The sequence below is a fragment of the Monopterus albus genome, unplaced genomic scaffold (assembly GCF_001952655.1).
Source record: "Monopterus albus unplaced genomic scaffold, M_albus_1.0 scaffold105.1, whole genome shotgun sequence".
Lineage (NCBI taxonomy): Eukaryota > Metazoa > Chordata > Actinopteri > Synbranchiformes > Synbranchidae > Monopterus > Monopterus albus.
This window is the reverse complement of record NW_018127985.1, coordinates 718,612-731,628: the sequence shown is the minus strand read 5'-3', so window position 1 is coordinate 731,628 and position 13,017 is coordinate 718,612. Positions and strand designations below refer to the sequence as shown.

Sequence of the window (13,017 nt, the reverse complement as noted above, 5' to 3'; positions counted from 1 at the left end):
CTTGGGCTGGAAGCTGAAAGAAAAGCGACGAGTTGCTGTTACAACGGACAACGGAGCCAACATCGTCAAAGCAGTGGAAATGAATGGGTGGTGGAGGATGCAGTGCTTTGGTCACCGTCTTCATCTGGCTGTTGATGAGTGGTGGTCTAATGGATTTTTGGCTTGACTGTGTTTATGGGGTGCGCAGCAACATTAAACAACATACACAAATATGGGAGTATATCTTAACATTTTGTAGTCTTCTAATAGATTTTCTGCTCACCATTCAAGTAAAAAGATACTTTTTCTGACATTTCCATTTTAGAACATTATTTTAGAGGTTTAATCATTTTTGTCATACAGAGTTACATACAAAATATGAATTAAGGCTGTCAAACAGATTAAACCATAAATGACTGTAAATTCAGTCATTTATTAATGAGAAGATTCTTTTTCTTTATGTTGTTAAAAGGGTTAAGACATCCCCTTTCAGTTTATTTTATTGACATTAATAGCTGAATATTTATTTTCCTAATTATTCAAAATTGTTTATTTGTACAGCTGTGGACTTAATTTTGTCTTTTATTTATTTAACGGTGACATTTACACCAGTGAGTGTTTAAAAACAAGAAAAGCTTAGCGTCTTAGCTCTAAAATGTTCAGTTCTAAAACTGTTAATAAACATTCTTATAATATCACATATGCCTTTTGACTTTGAATTTAACTGAACATTGTGTACAAGGAAATACCGGGATGTAAGAGGTATATCATGACACGTAAAAATTATACCAGGATATGAATTTTGGGCCAATCGCCCAGCCCTAAAAAGTGCAGTAGCTTTAGAAACAGTTTAATTTCATGAGATTTGCTTTCAGATAGTGATTAAACAGAATATCCTGTGTACCAGGAGGCTGTGTAAATTACCTGAAAACTTCCTGTGATAACAAACAGCACTGCCACCGTTCCTACTGAGTATCGTGTACCTGACTGAATGTCTGCAGCCTGCTACACAACAGTGGAGTTTAGCCTCAGTAGGAGCGTGACCCTGTGCTCGGGTGCAACGGTTTCACAGACCAGACTGTCAGAGTTTAGGAGTGCATGTTATCAGAGCCAGAGATTGTAATGTTTAATGAGGCTGGAGCTCTAAAGTTAAAGCGGCTGCTTCCTGTGGCTTCATCCAGTCCTCTCTGCTGGACTCACAGCTGCTCTGCTGCAGAGCTCGCTGGTCTCAGCCTCCATGTCCACAAGGATCCAACCCGTTTTCATACACACAGCTCATTAGACTCCGCTGGTAACTACATTAGGTCGGCATTTGTCTTCTTCCCATTCACAGCAGTCCACAACAATTAGCATAATGGGCACCGTGGTGGTTTTAGAGGGGTGAACGGGACCAGGCATTGTGGTCGCGAGGAGTGAAGAGTGGCGTGCGTGCACACAGCAGAGAAGCTGAGCACGCAGTCGACTTTACTTTTGTCATCGTCACTTATCTTAAAATGTCCTCAAACTGCTGAAATTCCTTCTCTGCCACCTGACGACTGGCTCAGCCAGCGTGAGGTTAATGTAATGCTGTCATCAATTGGTATCTGTGGTACCAGGAGAATATTAGAGGGTGTTCTTGGTCCTGGTACCTGATACTGGTATCGACTTTTGTGCATCCCTAATATTTTAGTTTGAAATGTCCAAACCTAGTTCAGTACAATGTGTGTTTGTTTTGTTTTTTTTCTCTTCAGGTTTTGAAAAATATTTTCCAGATGGTCAGAAAACTCCAAAAAACTCTGAAGCTGAAGCAGGAAATAAAGGTAGAAACCTACTGACTTCAACTTAATTCTACTGACACTGTCTGCAGACAAACCTGTGACTGAAACCTTTCCAGCCTCAAACAAATGATCCAGGTCAACCAAAAAGGGTTGCTGTAATGACACCTACTACCAGGGTCTCCTGACTTTTTTTGCTCAAAGGCCCACCTTGACAGATGAAAGAGGCTAAGAAATTTGGTGAGGTAAATCTGCTTGCATTGCAGCTCACAGTGTAACCCAGTTAATTCATGACAACATACTTCCTGTTTCTTGTAGATTCTTAGTTTGTTTGTTCTTATAAGTGAAGACTTTTAGCATTAATGCAACATTTTCCTCAGGAGTACATGGCATATTTAATGTAAACAAACCTGATCGCAGTTTAAGTCATTTGATTGACATCTGATTGGCAGATAATCGTGGGAGGATGGTACGTCCATGTGTTTACCGAGTGAAGTCGTGATTTAATGCTTGTACCATGCATCTGTTTTCTGTGCTGTATTTGCTGAACCTTTAGGCAAGTGGTGATGTCGACACCAGTCTAGTGTGTTTTAATTCATGTGTTTTCTGATCGTTACTTTATTCTTAGAGATGCTGTTTGTTTTTCAGAGGCCAAACCTGCCAATGCTCAAAGAGCTTCTGGGCAGTCAGGAGGAGGAGGAGCCGAAGGAGGAGGAGGAGGAGGAGGAGGAAAAAGAGGAGGTCGTAAGGAGGACTCGCACTGGTACAGCCGCCTGCAGAAGGTCAGTGTGGAAAGAGTCTGACAGATGGTACCTGTGCTCACCTGGTCACACAGGTGGCCTGACCTCAGGTTGTATTTTTTTCAGGGTGACATTCCCTGGGACGATAAAGAGTTTCACATATTCTTCTGGAGTGGAGTGGCGTTCTGGACCGTTGTCACTTATTACTTCTTAAGGGACGGAGGGCGCGAGGTCACCTGGAAGGACTTTGTCAACAACTACCTGTCCAAAGGAGTGGTGAGGAGAAAATTAAATTTCTCCTTTTATTTCTCTTTGTGTTAGTACCGACCCACTCAGGAAACCTCTGTCCACTGTTCCTCCTCAGGTGGATCGGTTAGAAGTTATCAACAAGCGTTATGTCAAAGTGGTTTTCTCGACAGGGAAGACACCTGTGGATGGGGTGAGTGACAGACTCACCTTGGGACCATGTCGGAAAGAAGTTATTTTCACTTTGACCTCTTGGATTCTTCTGGCTATTGATCTATACACGATAAACACACAAGAGTTGTGGTGTACAGCTCATACATTTGTGGTTGTAATGTTAGTTAATCTTCAGAAAAGGAAATAATTTGTGCATGTGTTAATGACTTGATAATGGGCTTTGAAAGACAAGGGTGTGAACACTGTCGCTGCCGTGACTGCTGAATTCAGGCCCTGCCAGTAAACCAGTATAAAGTGAAGCAGCAGATTCAGTCTTTCTCTTTGTGTCTTTCAGAAGTATGTGTGGTTTAACATTGGCAGCGTGGACACGTTTGAGAGGAACCTGGAGACAGCTCAGTATGAGCTCGGCATTGAGGGAGAGAACAGACTGCCGGTGGTTTATTCCACTGAGAGCGATGGGTGAGAACCAGCATCAGTCCAGGTTTACATGTGGTCCGGTTTCTACTTTTCTACCCTGATGTTCACATGTTCTCTCCAGCTCTTTTCTACTGAGCATGTTCCCCACGGTACTCATCATTGGCTTCCTGCTGCTCATGCTGCGGCGCGGTCAAGCGGGGGCGGGGCGTCCTGGCCGGGGGATGGGGGGTCTGTTCAGTGTCAGCGAGACGACAGCGAAAATCTTGAAAGATGAGATCGATGTGAAGTTCAAAGATGTAGCAGGCTGTGAGGAGGCTAAACTGGAGATCATGGAGTTCGTCAACTTCCTGAAGAATCCCAAACAGTACCAGGACCTGGGTGCCAAGATCCCCAAGGTGAGGGAGGGGGCAAGAGCTCCATGATGGGGGAGGGGCTGAGATTTCTATGGTAGGGACATTTGTGAGGTGAGGCAGATCCCCGAGGGGTTGTGGGAGCAACATTCCAGAGGTGGAGAAGTGTCTCAATGTCCACATTAACAATGTGTCCCAGTAAGGTCCAGAGCAGGTCTTCAGCAGTTAAAATCTGAGGTCCTCTGTGTGTATCAGTGGGTATTTTATATTAATATTTTATGTTAATGCTTGTATACTTTGTGTGTGCAGGGCGCCATCCTGACCGGTCCTCCAGGAACAGGAAAGACTCTCCTGGCCAAAGCGACAGCCGGGGAAGCCAACGTGCCATTCATCACTGTTAATGGCTCAGAGTTCCTGGAGATGTTTGTGGGCGTCGGCCCAGCCCGGGTGAGGAGCAGCTTCAGGCGATGATTCAAACAAACACTAAGAACACAAAAATACACTCAATGCAATGACTCAGATTTAATGTTCACACACTGATTAAACAGGACAACGGGTGATTTATGTGTTCTCAAAACTGTTCATGAAACATTTTGATTTACTCAAATTATGAGACCACAAGCTACGGGTCTTCACCCGAGTGGGGTCTCTGGTGAAGACCCGATTGGACCCATAAACACCTTAACCACAAACCCTCACTTCGTCGCGTTTCTTCAGCTTTCTCATGTTTGTTATTTACTGATAAATTGATTCTAGATGTTGCTGTTTTTATTTTAACTTCTCATTTTTAGTGAAATATCTTTTTAATCTCAATAGCACAGTCCCTTTATATTAAAAGCTAAGTTAAGCTTACCTCACACCTGCTGGGCTGCATCTGCCCTCACATCTGACTGCAACACCCTTTCTCTGATGTCGTCACTTCCTGTGCAGGTGAGGGATCTGTTTGTCATGGCGAGGAAGAATGCTCCCTGCATCCTCTTCATCGACGAGATCGACGCTGTAGGACGGAAGCGAGGACGAGGAAATTTTGGAGGACAGAGCGAGCAGGAGAACACGCTGAACCAGCTTCTGGTGGAGATGGATGGTGGGTGCCGGAAATCATGGGACATCTGCAATGTATGTCAGAGCTGTGGTTCAACTGAAGGGGGACTGTCTGACGGATCTCTGGGTGTCGGTCTTCAGCAGTAGTGTGATCTTCTGTGTGCAACACAGTTTCACATACAGATATTCAGAGCAGTAAACTGGCCCCAGTTCGGCCCAGTCCCAGCTTTAATATTTGAGTTATGGTGCAGATTTCAGGCCTCCTTCACAAATGTAGAAATCGTTTGGTTTAGCTATTGAAAACATCTCTAATCTGTGCCTTAATGAAGTAATGCTGCCTTTTTTTTTAAAGTAAAGGTAAAGGAGTAGTTTCTGTGTTATTTGGGTTCCTAACTTCATTGATGAGAGTGAAGTGACGGGGTCTCACTCCTCACTATTTTGTTTTTTGTTTTTTTTTTTTTGTTTTTTAGGCTTCAACACAGCGACCAATGTTGTGGTTCTGGCAGGAACTAACAGACCGGACATTCTGGATCCGGCCCTGCTGAGGCCTGGACGCTTTGACCGGCAGATTTATATCGGTGAGAAACTCACGGGATGACTTCTGTAATTGAAGTGAGGTTTTTATGTCTCCACCAGGACAACAGGGTTTCAGTTTTTTCATCTGGTGATCAGGAGTTTATTTTTATCCCATTTTCTTCAGATCCACAGTTAATTGCCAGGTAACCTCAGTGCAAAGCAGATAATGGGTTATTACCCTCGGTATAATGAACACTGGCTGATTGCATTTTTTTTTTTTTTAACATTTTCTTTTAGCTAATGGGTTAATTTTCTTTTCTCGAAACAAAGAGACCAACCCTCTGTTTTGTGAAAACATTTTTTCTGAGATAGCCGGCTGGATTGTCCTGCTATCTCAGCAAAATGAAGGACACTTTTGTGTGATGGGTGAATTAATATATGAGGACAAAGGGTGACATCTTATTTTTTAACAGATGAGGAAACATTTTCACAGTGTTCACCCTGTAAAACAGATAATGAAGTCCTTAACCTTCTTGTCAGATTCTTCTGGATGCTGGTGGTTTTCTGTCTGTCAAATCAGACCTGTAATAACACCAACATTCTCCTGGTCATCACAGTCTGTGTTCTGGTGTCTCAGGTCCCCCTGACATCAAAGGACGAGCATCCATCTTTAAAGTTCACCTGCGTCCTCTGAAGCTGGGGGCTGACATAGACAAAGATGCTCTAGCCAAGAAGATGGCCGCCCTCACTCCTGGGTTCTCAGGTAAAGTTGGATTTCGTTTGTCCTCCAGCAAACCTCACCCTTACCTCTGGGTTTAATCTTCTTGTTATTTGTCAGGTGCTGACATCGCTAATGTGTGTAATGAGGCAGCTCTGATTGCCGCTCGCCACCTTTCAGATGCCATCAACCAGAAACACTTTGAACAGGCCATCGAGAGAGTCATTGGAGGTAAGAGTGGGCTGAGCCCAAACGGAGAGGACTGAGACCAGCCTGAGACGGACTCAGAGGACTGAGAGTGACTCAAAAGACTGGCAAGACTGAGGACTGGACCATAGGGGTGTGTGATATACAGTCTTGGCCAAAAATATTGGCACCCCAGCAGTTCTTTGGTATTCTCATGTTTATTTCTTTGTTTGCATTGGAACAGCACACAAAGGCAGGAAAAAAGCCAAATCTGACACATTCCACACAGAACTCCAGAAATGGACTGGACAATTATTGACACCTTTTCAAACTCATCAGAAATACTTGTATTTCAAGCCTGTGATGCTCCTTTAATTTGTAATGAAACTCACCTGTAGCAGTCAACGGGTGCTGGCAATATAGAAATCACATTTGAAACCAGTTAAAATGGAGAAAGGTTGACTCAGCCTTTGTGTTGTGTGGACCACACTGAGCATGGAGAAAAGAAAGGGCAAAGAATTGTCGGATGATTTGACGGGGCAAGTTTTAACAAGCTTATATGTATTTAATTTGAATTACTGTTGGGTAGCTTGTGAATGTTTCACCACAGATTAATGAGGTCTGATAATTATGTTGTTTTTTTTCATATGTCCACGTAAACTGTCATCCAGGTCGTAGCATGCTGAAAAAACTTAGCAGAAGGCATCTGGATATAGTTTTAGGTAGCAGATGTTTCACGTCTCATCCAAGAGGCTTCATCAGTTCTGTCTGACTGGTGGTGGGCAGGAGGAATTTATCCCACTGGGTGGTGTTTCAGTCCTTCCACATCCTACAATGTCCTCTAACAACTGAGTGGTTAGGGTCTGTTATTGGTGAGTCGTTACCTGTCTTTGAACCCTCACTTGTGGACCGATGCCTATGGTCCTGGTGTGAATTAGGGTGGAAATGTTTGGGCAGAGATCTCAAAACAGTTGTAGATGGATGACAAGTTGTGTCTGAGTCCCCCACCCATATTTAGTGAAAGGTCTTCTATTTGGACAAAAATGGCTTCCTTGACTCCTCTCTCAAACCAGCGATGTTCTCTGGAGAGGATCTGGACTTCACTGTCATCAAAAGAATGTCCTTTGTCCTTCAGGTGAAGGTGGACTGCTGACTCTGGTCCATTGTATTTTTTTCATATTAATCTGGTTTGAACAGTAACTAGTAACTTAAGTTACAAATTCAATCAAATGGAGTAAAAAGTACAATAGAATGTAGTGAAGTCAAAGTTTGAAGTAACAGAAAATGGAAATACGCAAGTACAGACAATTCAAAATTGTACTTAAGTACAGTACTTCAGTAAATATACTTAGTTACTTTCCACCACTGTTTAGATAAAACAAATGTGCAATTTAATTGTGGACAATTGTGATTAATCTAGATTCAATATTTTAATCAATTGACAGCAATCGGTAAGAGTAAGCTAGTACATTTTTGAAGGATGCAAAATATAGTCTGCTTTTTGTCATCAACAAAATCCCCAAAATATCCAGATCTACTTTTTTTTCCAGTATTGGACACCCCTACTGGACCATCACATACAGAAACACTCAGACTGGTCTGGCACCAGGACACTTAGTACTTGACCCTGTGTGAAATAGTCAGACTGTGGTTGTAACTTCTTTGAAATGAAGTCCGACGTGTTTTTCAAGTTCAGGTTTTCTGCTGCTTTCAGTAAGTTTCAATGTGTGGACTCAGGACTCAGCTTTAACTTTGAAAGCTTTTTTAAATAATTCCATCTTCCTGTCCTTGAGGTTTGGAGAAGAAGACTCAGGTCCTGCAGCCGGAGGAGAAGAAGACGGTGGCATATCACGAAGCAGGTCACGCTGTGGCTGGATGGTTCCTGGAGCACGCTGACCCTCTGCTCAAGGTTACATTCAGTTGAAATGACAGTGTTGCTCTGCTGAGGGGACAAGTCACCCTCATTGTCTCAGACTAGTCTCTGTGAAGCAGGCAGTCTCAGGCTCTTGTTGCTCAAGGTCAAAAACCGGCAGTCACAGCTCGAGCCTGAAAAACCATGTTGTTTAGTTTTCAGGTTAATATTCTTCATAAGACTAATGGCAGATCAAACCGAGCAGAGCTGTTCTTTTTCAGTCTCTGTCTAGAAACCCGTGTGTGGTTTTTACTAGCTTCACTGTGCTCAGTATTTTACTGTCAGGTCCAGGTCTTCACCTTTTATTCCAGCAACATGCAGGTTATTTTGGCACCATGTCTCTGCTCATATGATGCCATTATTGTGTAAAGCACTAATAACAAGAATACACAGTATCTGTATATATGTTTTCTACTCCATTGACATCAGTGAGGCTAGGCCAAACAATTTGGTCTAGCTAATAAACTGGCAACTGAGTGTGCATATTTATCATATCGCATGTAAACATTTGCTTTGACAAATCCCTGTGTTCATGGTTGTGCACCAGACCAACAGTGTCACACTGACTACAGTTTATTTCAGCACAAGATTGTGTTGTCACCTGTGCAGGTGTCCATTATCCCCAGAGGGAAGGGTCTGGGCTACGCTCAGTACCTGCCCAAAGAGCAGTACCTGTACACCAAAGAGCAGCTTCTGGACCGGATGTGTATGACTCTGGGGGGGCGGGTCTCTGAGGAGATCTTTTTTGGACGGATCACCACCGGAGCTCAGGATGACCTCCGAAAGGTCACCCAGAGCGCCTATGCACAGGTCAGAGATGACAAAGGATCTGAGGTCTGCAGTATCACACCTCTTATATTAATAATTTTTTAATTGATTAATCTGTTCATGGGGTTCTGTTACTCATCCAGGTCGAGTTTAAATATTCATATTTTAGTCTAAACAACACATTTGAAGACATCACCTTGGCCTTTGAGACATTTAATAAACCAAACAACTCATCAACTAATCAGGAAAATAATCTGCAGATTTATTAACAATCCAAATTATTGTTAGCTGCAGCCAACTTGTAACTATGTAAACAGGAATCACATGATCCAGATGAAAACTAATCCTGTCGTAGTTTGTGTTCCAGGAGTCTGTGTTGTGGGGCCTGATTAGGTTCCTGTATAACTCCTGGTTTCTGTGTTTTACTGCAGATCGTGCAGTTTGGGATGAATGCAAAGGTGGGTCAGGTGTCCTTCGATGTGCCCCGGCAGGGTGAGATGGTTCTGGAGAAACCATACAGCGAAGCTACAGCTCGCCTCATCGACACAGAGGTCAGAACCCTCATCAGTGAAGCCTACCAGAGAACCCACCAACTGCTGAGCGACAAGAAGGCAGAGGTCGAGAAGGTACCAGTGATCTAGACCACCTCTGCACTGTCCTCAGAGATAACAGGTTACAAGAGATGTGAGACAGGGTTTTACTTTGCCTTCAGAAAACTGTAGGAATTCTCTTCTAAACCTTTTTGCAGGATTGTGTTTCTACAAAATGAGTTCTAGGTCATTGATAGCACACGCAGTCTCACACATGCTTATAAAAATGTATAACTACAACAGTCCTTTTCGCATCACCCAGAACCCCAACTAACATTGACCCCTGACATTTGAGTTCTTGAAAGTTTGTGCGGAGAACTCTCTCTTTCCATGTTAAAACCTTTTTTACAACAAAAGGTTCTCGGTCACTCAGAGTATGTTTGTAGAGTTTTCTCATTGTTGTGTGCTTTTTGTTAAAATGTTTTATTGAGGTGTAGAATATTTTTGTGCTGAGAGACTTGTGATCTGAAGCTCTAAAGCTTTCACTCAGATTGAGAATGCTGCTTAGAAACAAGGTTCACCATCTAGGCCATTCACAGTAAACACTGAGGTCTAAAACTGGTGGTCTGTAATCTACTATTATAACACATTTTTGTCATAAACTAGAAACAGCTCTGGCATAAAGAACCTGATATTTGCCTAGAACCATGCTTCAAAGCAGCCAGGCCATTCACAACACACATTTCTGTTCTCTGATCTTGTTTTATAACGGCAAATCTCTTCCCCACAACCTAAAACCAGATCTGACAAATAGAACCCTCCCTTTGAGTTTCTGAACACTGCTGTGCTGAGAACTCTACAAACTCTAAAACCATGACTCCATATCAGGATCTTGGGTAACAGTAAATAGACTTGCTTTGAACAGAGATTTGACCTTGTTCTTTGCGTTTTTGTGGTGTTTTCTAGGTGGCGCTGCGGCTGCTGGAGAAGGAGGTTATAGATAAGAACGACATGGTCGAGCTGCTGGGAAAACGGCCATTCGCAGAGAAGTCAACATATGAAGAGTTTGTGGAGGGAACTGGAGGTGAGGATGAGGACACAACACTGCCAGAAGGTCTGAAGGACTGGAATCGGGAGAGGAAGGACAAGGAGGAGAGCCAGGACGAGCAGGTGGCCCGCCAGATTTCTGGGGCAATGCCTTTCTAGAGTGTTCTAATGGACATCTGGGTTCTACTGCACGGCAAACACAGACCCATCACAGTCGTGTTTAAGATAATGTCTGTCTGGAGTTCTGCATCACAATCAATCATAGGGTCTCCAACCTCCTCACTAATTTCCTGAATAAATATTGAGAGCTTTGCATCTTCTCTCTGGAATTCTGCACAAAACACCAGATCTTCACGTCATAAAATTCCTGTTCTGTTGCATATTTGGGTCCTACCACCATCCCAAACGATGACCCAAACCTCCTACATAGGTCTAGAGTCATGCTTATAGAGGTTTTTACAGTCACATAGCCTCCATCCATAAGGTCTAGAACCTCCTGACTTATAATAAACATCAAGAGCTCAATAAGAACCTATTTCTTGGCATTCTGCACCAACAGCAACTCTTCACCCTATTGCAATCTAGAACACTCTGTTGGATTTTTGGTTTATGTTGTAACTCTTACTATGACCAAACCCTCCAGTGTTTCAAGAACCTTATCTGAAATTATATTTCACCTGGTCTCCATCTACGAGGTTTAGAGCCCTCTAACTGGCTGAATTCTTAGACCCTTCCCTCTGGAGTTATGTTATCACACTTGTTCAAGCAAACCTTTTACTTGTTGTTCTAGAACCTTCACTTTAGCTCTGACCTTACAGAGTTTATATGAAGGGAACCCTCCAAAGGAATATTCTAGATTCAGTGTTCTAGATGTTCTTCATCAGTTGTCCAACCAGTTTCTGTGTCAAGGTCCAGCATTCCCTGCAGCTCTGGCTTCTAGAAGACTCGCGTTCATAAATGTATTTCTGAATCCTCAGAAGTTCTCATTGAGTTCAGAAATATTTTAAACGGAGATCTGTTCTCTTTACTTTGCTGGGTTCTGATACACTGCCTCTGTCCTATGGACCCTGTAGAACCCCTTCTCCGTCTTGTAGAAAATTACCACGGTCTTTTGTGCTGGGAACTTTTAATAAACAGTTATTGAATCGTTATTTACACTGAGCTCTTGAACCCTCAGTCCAACAGAAAGTTCTGTATCACCAAAATGTTCCAAAGCAGGGTTCTAGATTTACTACATCACATACGCCTCTGTTAGGTTGTTCAACAATCCAGTTTCTGGATCATTTCCTTGATGAGAACTTAGAAAGACTTCTGATGTTGAGCTGTAAAACCTCTGTTCCAACGCAAAGTTCTAGATGTTTCTCAGCACACACATAAGGACACAGTCCTGCAGCAAAAGCTATTGTGTACAGACCTGAAGGGGTTGATAGAGAGGTTCTACTGTTGAAAAACTTATTTAAACATCTGAAACAAACAGCAGCATTGTTTATTGACCGATATTGATCTTGAAAATAGTGATTATCTTTTTGATTATCAAACAGAGCTGAATGAAATGAGTGTTCTGGAAGATTTAGAGACTGGTTATTTCAGAGATTAAAAAAAGACAGCCCCTCTGTCTTCATTGCGATCACACTGGTTCTTTGAAAGCAGTACAGAGCTGCCCTCTGTGCTGATCAGGTATTGATTAGTAATCAGTTACTGCTGGCATGCTGTATACTGTGTGCAGCTGATGCTAAGCTACAACTGAGTGTAGGCTGTGGCTTGGGATTAGAGCAGTCATCCCATAACCAGAAGGTCTGCGGTTCGATGCCCATTGCCAGTTCGCATGTCTAAGTGTCCTTGGGCATGACACTGAACCCTGCCATCAGTTTGTGTGTGAGTTGGTGCCACAGATGGCTACCAATTGTACAGGAGACAAATTGTTTGTGTGTGTAACATACTTGGCCAATAAAAGTGATTAAGTTAAACATGCAGTATGAAACAATAACATGTAAATGTGTTTAATAAAGTCAAACTAAGTAACTTTGATAATCTGTCGGTCATGGGAACTGATTTTAGTAAGAATTAAAACATTTTTTAAATATCAATCAAGCATTTGTATGCACAACTAAGTGACATGGACCTGTATCAGACATGGTTTATAATCAAAATATATGAAAATAACTTGCTTGATAATTTATTATTACTAATAGATAATGTAGCGCTCCGCTGGTTTGGATGAGAGGAGCTGGCCTAACCCTGTCCTAAACTTGTGCAGCTAACTAGCCAGCTGTGCGCCGTCACCTAGCTATCGAGGAGGAGAACGCAGGTCCTGTCGTCTATCGGCTTTATTTTAGGAACTGCAGAAGCAAATGAAAAGGTTGCAACATGGCCTCGCAGAGAGTGAAAAGAAAACGGTATCACAACACAAGTTCTAACATCAACCCATTCCGCCCAACAGGACCCCCCCCTTTCATCATCCTTGAAGAGAAGTCTGTGGATGGTGAAGTCCCAACAAAGCCTTAGGAAGAAGCATCAGGAAAAATATTAAATACATAAAGATATTAGATAAATATCTGCTTACAACTACATTATAATGTGTTGTACCCAATTTATTTAAGGATTTTATTATATCTACATCTAACTTATTTTCATTATTG

The 13,017-nt window shown here is 42.6% G+C and overlaps 1 protein-coding gene across 3 annotated transcripts in view; it reads left to right on the top strand.

The window, feature by feature from the left end:
- Nucleotides 1-11,638, top strand: part of LOC109965942 (AFG3-like AAA ATPase 2) — a 15,065-nt gene extending 3,427 nt beyond the window's left edge. For all 3 annotated transcript variants that reach the window (XM_020610386.1, XM_020610385.1, XM_020610384.1), the window contains exons 3-17: nucleotides 1,710-1,778; nucleotides 2,382-2,515; nucleotides 2,600-2,749; nucleotides 2,838-2,912; nucleotides 3,228-3,352; nucleotides 3,432-3,705; nucleotides 3,970-4,107; nucleotides 4,591-4,744; nucleotides 5,172-5,279; nucleotides 5,855-5,980; nucleotides 6,056-6,166; nucleotides 7,915-8,030; nucleotides 8,643-8,843; nucleotides 9,233-9,427; nucleotides 10,298-11,638. In XM_020610386.1, the coding sequence (XP_020466042.1) occupies nucleotides 1,710-1,778; nucleotides 2,382-2,515; nucleotides 2,600-2,749; nucleotides 2,838-2,912; nucleotides 3,228-3,352; nucleotides 3,432-3,705; nucleotides 3,970-4,107; nucleotides 4,591-4,744; nucleotides 5,172-5,279; nucleotides 5,855-5,980; nucleotides 6,056-6,166; nucleotides 7,915-8,030; nucleotides 8,643-8,843; nucleotides 9,233-9,427; nucleotides 10,298-10,537 (2,216 nt within the window). In that variant the 3' untranslated portion in view covers nucleotides 10,538-11,638. The remainder of the gene's footprint in view (nucleotides 1-1,709; nucleotides 1,779-2,381; nucleotides 2,516-2,599; nucleotides 2,750-2,837; nucleotides 2,913-3,227; nucleotides 3,353-3,431; nucleotides 3,706-3,969; nucleotides 4,108-4,590; nucleotides 4,745-5,171; nucleotides 5,280-5,854; nucleotides 5,981-6,055; nucleotides 6,167-7,914; nucleotides 8,031-8,642; nucleotides 8,844-9,232; nucleotides 9,428-10,297) is intronic.
- The last annotated feature ends 1,379 nt before the right edge of the window (nucleotides 11,639-13,017 follow it).